Raw genomic sequence first — 11324 nt, 5'->3', positions numbered from 1 at the left:
TCACAAATAAATGCATGGATAAATTAATTAAAAATTAAAAAATAAGTAAAATATAAGTAATAAAAGAGTATTTGATGTGAACTTTAAGTTTGTAGATGATGAATAAATAAAAACATTTTTATTTTAAAAGATCTAGCAATTAAAAGGTAAAACACAAGGAGTACCTTTTATAATAGGCTAAATTTTAATTTTACTCCTTTCCTATGTTGATTATCCAAAGTGAAATACTAACTTTATTGTGACTTATTGATGCTGACCTGGAGCTTATATTGGAATAAATTAAATGAAGTGAAAAATAAATAAAAAATGTCTAAATAGAAATTGAACTCGTAACTCTTTATTCATAAATAAAATAATAAATCATTAATACATTTGTTTTGTTTAGTTAAATATATAAATATTATTTTTCATCTATGAATAGACAAGATTTTTTTTTCTTCAACTTATCAAAAATTTTAAATTAAATTTTTTTAATATATAAATTTAATTAATCTTTATTTTATATAATTTTATATCGTTTTATTTTAAATAGTTTACATATTTTTATTTTTATGTTACTAATATATAATTAATTTTCATAAATTAATATGAATATATGTACATCATTTTTTTGTAAATTGATTTTAATATATAAATTATTTTTACTCTAATTATTTACGTAAAATTATTCATAGAAAATGTAACAAAACACTTGTTTGGTTTAATTAACTATATTAGCATTATTTTTTATATATCATTAGTGAAGAGTTATTATTTTTTAAATTATCAAAATTTGTTAACAAAAAAATATTTAATATATAAATATTTTTTATTTTGCATAAATATTTAGAGTAAAAATAATATGTACATTAAAATCAATTTACAAAAAAAAATATGTAAAAGATTTAGATATTAGTTTATCAAATTTAATTATAAAATGATAAAATATAAATAAAATTTGTAAACTATTCAAAATAAAAACAGATAAAGTGATACAAAATAAAATTAAAGAGATTTATATATTAAATTTTGATAATTTGAAAAAATTAATAACTATTTTCTAATTATACGCATAAAAGTGTTAGAGGTCATCACTTTGACAAATTACTGGAACATATTAGATCTATTTATAATATATACAAAAGCTGATATTCTTAATATCAAGCTACTCCAATATTGGTAAAATTAGTTATTTGGATTAAAGAGAATATAAGTTGAGCTTCTCAATAACTCCTTTGTTAGTGACAGGGAGAAAGGAGAACATTCTATCTTTTATTTCACTATATTAATTAAAAGTATAACTCATTAATGATGGTTGATATATTTTAATAAATTCAGTAACTTCTCACATTAATAAAAATTAAATATTTGCAATGTTTAAATTTACATGTTGAATTAATATGAAGGAAAAATTATTAAATAAAATAAATGTAAAAGTTTACACTAATTTAATATTACTATTTATGCATAAATTTATTTATTTTTATAATTAGTCACTTTAAAATATATTTTTTGGAAAAATAATAAATTAAATTCATGACTTTAAAGTTATAATATAATATGAAAATAACAAATATAAAAATTATATATATATATATATATATATATATATATATATATTTAAATATAAAATTATTAATAGTTATATTTGATGTTAATTATTTAAATTAGAACCAATTAGATACATGTAAATAAATGATAGATTAGATTATTTTAATACCACATTGAAGTTACACAATGAATACCAATAAGATTTAACGGTTACTTATAAGTGTGAAATTTGAGTTAAATTGATAGTCAATTTTTACTAATAATGATTGTAATTTCTTTTCTTGGCGATTGTTTTTAATGAAATAATAAAAATATTAACATCTTTGCAATTTTTTATAAGTAAAAGTCAAAAGAAGGAGTTTTCAAGTGTTTTAGAGAAAAATTGATACAAAAAACTAGAAGGAAAAACCTTGAAGAAAAGTTGAAAGATTGGACAGATCGCTCAACGCATAGGCTAGGCTTAGTGCACACCCTCGCTTAGCGGACAAGCTCAGTCTTAGTGTGAAGAAGACCCATGAAAAAGTCCAAAGGCACATTTAGCGCGACATTCAACTCTAAGTGTGTGACCCTCGCTAAGCCTAGAAGATGCGCACGTAGTGAGAAGTCAGCGTGAAACGTAGACTACCTTGAGCCTATATAAGGAGGAGGAAGTATAAGAGAAAGACACATTGAGTCTCAGAGTTCTCTATTGAAGATATCCAAATCATGTGCTTATCCCTTAGGGGAAACCCTCCTTCTTTAGTTATTCCCCCCTTTCTTTCTCTTAATCATTCAACCCCTTCTTCCATCCACATTAGCCCTAATGTGTAAAGTTTCTTATGAGTATAAAAGGCTAAAACCTCTCTCTTGGAAGTTTAGCAACCAACACCCTTGTAATGTAATTGCTCTTATTATTTATTGAATGCAATCTCTATTTCTATTGCTTCATTTTTGCTCTTCATTTTTATTGTATGGTCTGATCATCAATGTATTAGTTTTAGGGATTATATATTGGGAAATGATAATTTCTAAAGGATTGAAAAAAGGAATCTAAACAATTCATTGCTAGGGATAGATTGACTTTGTTTTTCCTCTGCATACATCTTCATGCTTCATGTGATTTACTATTCAGTAGTCTTTGCAAAGGAGATTTGAGGGAGAGAATAGATAAATTAGGTTCTTCATCGTGAGAGATCAGGTTTGAGTGTCTTAGTAGATGTGAGTGAAAATTAGGAAAACATTTAATAGATAAAAACATTAATATTATTGCATCAAAGGTAGTTAGACATGTTAGGACCCAACATATTTAAAGACTAAAGTTATCTTTTGCTTTCATCTTGTTTATGTTATTACTCTTGTCTTTTTAAATTGAAATTCTTTCTTTCTTCTTATGTATATTGCAATTCCTTATCTCTTGCTTACAAATTGGATATACATCACAAATAAAGCCTGTGTGGATTCAACACTTCAACTTTCATTTTAACTTTACTACTTGTGACAAATTTTACACTTGTTGCCAACAAGTTAACAATTGTATGTTTTAAAATATTATTAAATTATTATACAAGATTAATAGGAAACCATTATATATACATGAATGAGTTTTAAGATTGAATTTTATGTAAAATAAATAAATAAATTCTAACTCTAAGTTAACTTATTTGTCAAATATAATTTTCAATTAAGTTCATCCATAGTCATTTAAATGTATTAACTCTAGTTATATAATTTTGATACTATTTTAAATAATAATTATCACATTAATAGAAAATTAAAAAATATTTGACTATAGTTTATTTTTTTAAAAAAAAGGTACAATAAAGTATATACTTCACAAAATAACTAAAAAAATTTACAATATTATATACTGTAAAATAGTGTATATATTAAAATTGTCTAAGACATTATTATTATTATTATTATTATTATTATTATTATTATTATTAAAGTAATAGAAATTATTATTATATGTTAAAATAGTATAATATATTATTTGTTTCTTGCTTTTTTCACTTGATTCTTTATAAAAATTTAATATTATTCAAAGTTTTTAATAATGAAATTATTTTTAAAATTAATAATATTTAGAGTCATTGATTATAATTAAAATTATATTATCATCTCCACGTTAATTATCAAATTTATAGTTTCATTTTCTATATAAATTCTACTTCAATATATCCACCCAATTTCTTTTTAGTGTGCTTTTTATCTTCTTTTTATTTTTTTCATTATTATAATATGATTTCTTTCATTCTTTATTTTTATTTTTATGTATGAAAAAATATACTTGAATGTGTTATTCATCATCATCAAAATTGAGAATTTACTCTTTTAAATCAGTAAGGTAAAATATGGATCTACATTAATAATTGATAAAAAAAAAATCATCTCTTTAAATGCTTATTTTTAGTGTTATTTATATTTATATTTTGAATTTAGGTCTAATTATTTTTTTTTGGAATGATTTTTGTGAGATTGAATAAACATTTGAATCAATATCATGTTTTTATTAGAAAGTTCTTATATGAATTATTTATCAAATATATTTTGTGAGGAATGACACAAGTGAAAATTAGATATCATATTTGATAAGGTATATGATCTTATTTTTTGTCTTTTATTATTATTTTTTTCTTTGCAAGTATCACTCTTGTAATTTTTTCTTTTCTTAATTTTATTGTTATGTTAATTTATGTTTTGATATAATATCATAATTTCTTTTATCCTTCATTTATATGTATGAAATGATATTTTAAACGTGTTATCGATCATCTTCAAAAATCAAAATTTAACTCTTTTAGATTAATAATGTATAATGTGGATCTATATTCATCATTGATAAAAAAATAAGTTTGTTTAAATTTTTATTTATAGTGTTTTTATATCTATATTTTGATTTTAGGTCTAATTAATTCTTAAAATATTTTTTGTGAAATTGAATAAACATTTGAATCAATGTCATGCTTTTATCAAAAAGTTCTTACATAAATCATTTTTTTCTTTGTCTTTCAGTTTTTTTTTTCTTTTTGCTTTACAAGAATTGCTTATGTTGTTTCTTCTTCCTCAATTTAGAGTTATGTTATCATAAGTTTTAATTATTATTATAGTTCAGATTTTTATATATGTTTTATGTTTTTTCTTCTATAACTATTGTATTATAAATCTTAATTTTATATTATATTTGTTCAACAAAACATGAAAAGATTTTCTTATTGTGACAATTTTTTATTTTTTTATAAATCATATTTTGAATAATTCCATTACAAATTTTTATTTTTCCTACTCAAATCAATTACCGAATTATATGAATGATGATTTTTAAGGATTAATTGACTAATTTATTTTCTTTAAAATACATGTTATCAATGTAAATAATTTAATAATTATCATTAACACAATAAATTTAATAAAAATATTTTTAGTTTTGAAATATATGATAAAACTTATAAAAAATAATTTAAATAATTAAATTGATAATAAATATTACAAAATAATAATAATAATAATAATAATAATAATAATAATAATAATAATAATAATAATAATAATAATAATAATAATAATAATAATAATAATAATACAGTTGTTTATAATTAATTTGAAATAGCTCAAGTATGTAATGATATAATTATTATTACAAAGAAACAATAGAATGTAATAGTTAATAATATATTAAAAATTAGTAATAAATAAAAATAATTGGTGACATGTTTAATAAGTTAATAAATATGTAAAAAATAATATTTAAAGTTTGAAACATATAATTATTTTTATAAGTAAAATTTGAAAATTAGTAAGGAATGAAAATATAACTAAAACTAAGGGAAAATAAATAGTATTATTATTATTATTATTATTATTATTATTAAATCAAGATGTTTCAATTTATATTATGTGATAGTGAGGTTAATTAATTCAAATTTCAAAACTTTAAAAATATTACACAAAAATAATATATTCAAAATAAGTAAAATTATAGTTTTAAAAATAATTAATGGCCATATCTATTTAATAAAATTCATTCTATTTCAAAATAATTTAAAAAACATTTTTTTAGCATAAATATACACTCAAATTTAGTTAAATTTTGTAATATATATATATATATATATATATATATATATATATATATATATATATATATATATATATATATATATATATATTATTCTTTAATTTAACTTCCATCTTTCATATAAGTATTACATTAATATTATTACTTGGAAAAAAAATTATAGTAAAATTTAACAGGATTAATAAGTTTAAAAAAAACATGTGTTCATTAAAAATATAGTATTTAACATTGTTTTTAAATTTAATATTTATATATTTGTTATACTACTAAAAATATTTAAAATGAATAGTTTTATTTATGTACATTTATTTTTCAAAAGATATTGCATCACTATTATTATTTTATTACTTGAATGAACAAAAATTTACAATTTTTTTTAATATACTTAATTTTAAGATAAAAATAACTTAATTAAAAATATAATTAATCATCTTTCTCATTAATAATATAATTATGTTTAACATAGTACAAAATAATTATGTTTGTAATATATATATATATTATTTTAAAAAAAAACCCTACATCGTGCAACACCATGGGTTTAAAGTCTAGTTAATTACATTATTTGTGGCCTAGATACTTTTTTGTCAACCATTTAGAGAATTGATAGGAACCTCTCTGTCAAGAAGACTAAAAAAAAAGAAAGACTTGCTTAAATCCGCGTGATTTGAATGGTATGACTTTATAAACGTTGACTGACCATAAACAAAATTCTGTAATGGAATGAACTATAAGATTTTCGCATAATGTATGCACAGTATAATTGTATAAATTTTTAAATATACTTTAAAAAGAATATGCTTTATTATGTCATCACATCTTTTTTTCATATTAAGAAGTAGAAAACAAAAGCCCAAACAAATATATAGGAACTATACAGGCCAAAGGAAGTCCCATTACATCTTTCAGAAGTAAATGCATACACCCATGAGGTAGTGTATGAAGTACATGTAATCCTATATCATACAAAGTGAACCAAAGATGCTAAATAATCAGCAACCAAATTACCTTCTGAATAGACATGAACAACACAGACTTCCCAATCTTTCACCCACTATTGATGAATAAACTCCGCCAAGGACCAATAAGGATGAAGAACATCTCCCAATCCAAACCTTGATCTAATTGCTATAATTGACTAACATTATTTTATAGTTGTCTCTCATTTAATACATTAGTTTCAACATTTTGCTTTTACTTCTTATATAGTATGATAATGTTTTTACTTGTTAGGATAGAAAAAATGATTGCTATTGTGTAATTCCTAGTTTGTTAGTTTGTTAAGACTGTTACTAGTCAGTTGAATTAGTTAGCCAACTAACTGATCTATATATGAAGTGTAACCCTTTCTATCATCAAATGGAATAATTAATTTTTGTGCCAGATCAATGTTAAATGATTTTTCATGCTCCCAGTTCTTCCCTTTCAGGACAGTCTACATTGTTGAAGCAAGGAGAACTCCACTACTAAATACACGATAGCAATCCACAAAATCCTTCATCGCCCTATAATCTGTATCCTGGACAAAATCCAGGTCTGCTTCTTGTTACACCTCCACTCAATAATCTGAATTATCACACATGGAGCCGCACCATGAAACGAGCTTTGTTATCGAAAAAGAAGCTCAAGTTTGTCAATGGCAGCATTTTGATGCCTCATGATGATGATCCGATCTACCAGAACCCTCACACCTTCAATTTCACGAAACACCATTTATATCGATAATGCGAAGACTCTTTGGGATGATTAACATAAACAATGCACAGAACATTTTTCCAAAAGTGACCCAAAATGGTCAATCAGGCGACCAAAATGTGATACCTGACAATTCTAAAATAATGCATGGGTAATATAAAATATGTCCATTTGATGTGTGTAAGAAATAAAATAATTTCCTTATCTTGCATCCAGGATTGAAATGGTTACTCCATTGGTTGAAGAAGAAGTTTGGCTTCTAAATTGTGATTCTTCTTCAATTAAAACCCTATCTATTAAGAAACCAGGTTCCTTTGGTTGGGTTAATTCATTATCACTACTCAGCATAACAACTACAGATGCCATGTTTGGCCGATCATTAGGTTGACGTTGTAGGCATAAAAGACCAATGTGAATGCATCGTAAGGCTTCTGATATGATACACGAGTCCTGCAAACAATTATCAATCAATTCCCCTGGTATGCCTTCTTTCCACAACTTCCATGCCTGCAAAATTCAAAATAAATAATTATTATTATTGCTTGTATATAACAAATGAAAGAAAAGTTATGTGTTACTCACATGCCCAATAAGATTATGACTATGGTATGGATAGGTAATCTCTCTGTTTTTCTTTCCACTTATGATTTCCAGCAACAATATACCAAAACTAAATACATCAGATTTTGTGGAGAATAATCCATGAATAACATATTCAGGTGCCATATAGCCACTGAAAGAAAAATCAGAAGAGTGAGTTTCAAGTTTTCATGTTTCACAAGAAAAACTTTAGCATCATCAGTGATACTTACTATGTTCCAACGACCCTGTTTGTGTTTCCTTCAATTTGATCACCCCCACACATTCTTGCCAGGCCAAAATCTGAAATTTTCGGGTTCAAGTTGTTATCTAATAAAATATTACTTGCTTTTAAATCTCGGTGTATTATCCTTAATCTAGAATCTTGATGAAGATAAAGAAGTCCACGAGCAGTCGCACATAAGATGTGGAAGCGCTTAGACCAATCCAAAATCTTGCTTTTAGTTGAATCTGTCAAGATTGAAATATGTTATTGGGTAGACTCATTTTTGTTCAAAAGTTTTTGAAATAAATTTAACATCTGTAAAAGCATTTCAAGCTAACCAAAAAGAAAGGAATCTAGGCTTTTGTTGGGCATGTATTCATAAAGAAGCATTTTCTCCTCTTCTTCAATGCAACAACCAAGAACTTTAACAAGATTTCGGTGCTGAAGTTTTGCACACAATATAACTTCATTCTTAAATTCTGTTAATCCTTGTCCAGAACTCCTCGATAACCTTTTGACAGCAATTTCTTGTCCTCCTGCTAATACACCCTAAATATCATAGATAGGACAAGTTTGACAAAATGGTGAATATATGTTTTCAATGGACACATTCATGATTAACTCATTCTTAAAAAATAGTCATATGGTATGGTGCTAATTTACCTTGTATACAGGCCCGAACCCACCTTGGCCTAGTTTGTTGTCAGTTGAGAAGTTGTTGGTGGCATTAACTAATGTAGCAAGATCAAACAATGGTAGTTCCATGCTATGTTCTTGTCCACCAGCTTCATCTTTCTTTACTACCGACACGTTTTCTTCTAGATTAATTAATTAATGATACCAGCATCGATCAGTGTTTTCATTTTTTTATTTGAAACAAAGTTATCTGGAATTAATATCATCTAAGTTTTCTTTATCTGGAATTAGCCTATTAAATGCCACTAATTAATTTCAAGAAGTTTGAAACAATAAAAAAACTGTGCTTAACAAATTTACCTTCATACTTCCGTTTTCTCTTGTAAGAGTAGAAGATTGCCAATAGTATCACGAGAACAATAGGAGGCACGATCGTACCTATCAACAACAGTTCCTTCTTCTTATGGGCATCTTTAGCATCTGCATTTACAGGTTGAAAATTAATTGAAGTAATAATCAGTCCCCGGATAGAGCAAAAAAATAAAAAAGGAAGAGCATTTAATAGTTTTATCTTTTATCATCATTTGGCAAATTTGGTCCTTCCATTTTTTTAGTAAATCTGATGTTCTAGAATTTGAACTGTGTACTTCTTTTTCATTTATCTATTAACTTCACATCCAATATTTAACGAAAATGTTTATCTAACAATTTACTGCACAGCCACCTTAACATTTCTTATGGCTATAAAATGTTGAGTTAATGGATGAACAAGAGATCAAAATCACTGGAAAAAAAGAAGAATGAAATGACAAAATTCACCAAATGAATGAGAGCCAAAAACAGCAACAAAATTACAATTAAGTTAAGAAGAAATTAACAATGTTAGAACTTAATTAATTAGAAGAGCAACGTTTTAATTTCACCTGTCTGTGAATCTGCCATTCGAATATAAAGATATTGTCCACTTTGTGAAACAACTTTCAAATCAATAAGATCACCAAACCAAATGGAACACCCACTTCCTGCTCCTCTTATGTCCAAGTTTGCATAAGCTGTGCACGAACAATTTTCCCAACATTTAACCTTGCATTCCTCGAGTGTCATACTTTTATTAATCCAAGAATGTGTAGTATCCGGAAACTTCAACCCAACAAATTTTCTAAATCCATCTCTCCCTTCCACCTTGCAGCTCCACGGTTCACTTCTCACACACCCTTGTTCCATTGTATCCAAAGATTTCGGTTTGAATCCTTCTAAACACTGACACACCGGCGATGAATCAACCATACAATTCGCGTAAGAGCCACACGGATTATAAGTGTCACAAATGTCTCTCGGTGCGGTTTGGAACAACCTCCATGTTCCATTTTCGGGGATCCAAATGTTGCGTTGGCGACGGAGAAGGGTTTGGTTCATGACAACTATTGAAATCACGGACTTGTTGGTGAGGCTGTATGAGTAATAAACTTCATCATCGTTGTTTATTAATTTGTAAACAAAAAGAGGGTGAGTGCTTAACCTATTTGAGCCACCAAATGCACCACTAAACCGAATACCATTCCAAGGTCCACTCCTATGGTACTTGAATGATCCTTTCCAAAGAACCATTTCAGGGTTGCTGTCAAATGTGATGCCCCAAGAGAAGTTCCCAGGAGAAGGATCATCCCAGTTCTTCCAAGCGATTACACGTCGATTGAGACCGGTTTTTCTGTACCATCCAAGCTTCATTCCTGGTAACAAGGTGTCACTAGGGTAGTCAAAGCTTTGCCATAAGAACCTATCTTCGTTGTTGTTGTTGCTGCTTTTATTATTGTTCTTGTTGTCTTCATTATCGTTGCGAAGTACTAAATTTCCCGTGTTTAAGAGTTGCAAAATGGGCCTTGAGGCCTTTGTTGTTGTGTTTGTTGACCACTGAACTTTGTTATTCTTTGTGAGAAGGACGAGGTTTCCGTCGTTGGTTATGATCAACTTGGTGGAATTGTCTTTGAGAGGGTAGTCACGGTTAGCCACCCACACAACTGTTTTTACTGGGATGTTTTTGAACCAGATTCCGAGGTAACGGTTTGTGGAGTTTCTTAGGGAAAAGAAACCCAGTTCAAAAGTTTCATCTTTGGAAACTAAGGTGGTACCATCAGGGAGAGATTGTGACAGAGTGAGTGTGTCAATTGAGGAAGCTTTTGAGAGGAACAAAAGTAGGTTGGCAATAGCAAGTATGAGAGTGAAAATCGTCATTGTGGTATAATTGATTCCAATGATCACTCTATAGTAGAAGGTGTGGGTTTATATGTGCATTTATTAAGGGAGTTGTGAGTATTAATACGTTGATTGAACAATATCGCGGGCATCAACTTTGGCGGCTTGACTTGGGTTCGTGCATGGGCCTATGAAAAGTACTAGTTTTTGGACGCTCATAATTTAAGGTTATGTAAGGAACTGAGGCATTAATTACTTTTCAATCTTTAATCCAAAAATAACATAAATGTAACTAGTTAATTATGTGTTGCAATTGCAAACATGCATGAATCTCAAAATACGCGTATTTTAGTCAGGATACAAAATTGAATGTTAGTAAAACCGTTTAATAATCAGTAACCAGCTTAG

General features: G+C 26.6%; 1 protein-coding gene across 2 annotated transcripts; it reads right to left on the bottom strand.

Moving 5' to 3' along the window:
• Positions 1 to 6916: 6916 nt before the first annotated feature.
• LOC114416955 (G-type lectin S-receptor-like serine/threonine-protein kinase At4g27290) lies at positions 6917 to 10987 on the bottom strand. 2 transcript variants are annotated; one of them, XM_028382007.1, is made up of 7 exons: positions 9647 to 10987; positions 9084 to 9203; positions 8751 to 8902; positions 8426 to 8636; positions 8095 to 8332; positions 7865 to 8015; positions 6917 to 7789 (listed from the first exon to the last, which is right to left on the bottom strand). In XM_028382007.1, exons 1-7 carry the CDS (start codon positions 10953 to 10955, stop codon positions 7484 to 7486), a joined length of 2487 nt encoding a protein of 828 aa, XP_028237808.1. In that variant the 5' UTR covers positions 10956 to 10987; the 3' UTR covers positions 6917 to 7483. The 2 variants fall into 2 exon arrangements, with proteins under 2 accessions (XP_028237808.1, XP_028237807.1); XM_028382006.1 differs by having other exon boundaries at positions 8751 to 8905; positions 9647 to 10986.
• Positions 10988 to 11324: the final 337 nt, after the last annotated feature.

Source organism: Glycine soja, chromosome 6 (assembly GCF_004193775.1).
Source record: "Glycine soja cultivar W05 chromosome 6, ASM419377v2, whole genome shotgun sequence".
Taxonomy (NCBI): domain Eukaryota; kingdom Viridiplantae; phylum Streptophyta; class Magnoliopsida; order Fabales; family Fabaceae; genus Glycine; species Glycine soja.
This window is presented reverse-complemented; position numbering and strand designations above follow the sequence as displayed.

Bases quoted from the DNA above. Each gene is read 5' to 3' on its own strand.
- LOC114416955 (XM_028382006.1), bottom strand. From the start codon at position 10,955: ATGACGATTTTCACTCTCATACTTGCTATTGCCAACCTACTTTTGTTC. The intron at 8,906-9,083 runs GTAAATTTGTTA...TAATTAATCTAG, and splicing joins GAGAAAACGGAAGTATGAAG to AAGAAAACGTGTCGGTAGTA. The intron at 8,333-8,425 runs GTTAGCTTGAAA...CAATCTTGACAG, and splicing joins CCTAGATTCCTTTCTTTTTG to ATTCAACTAAAAGCAAGATT.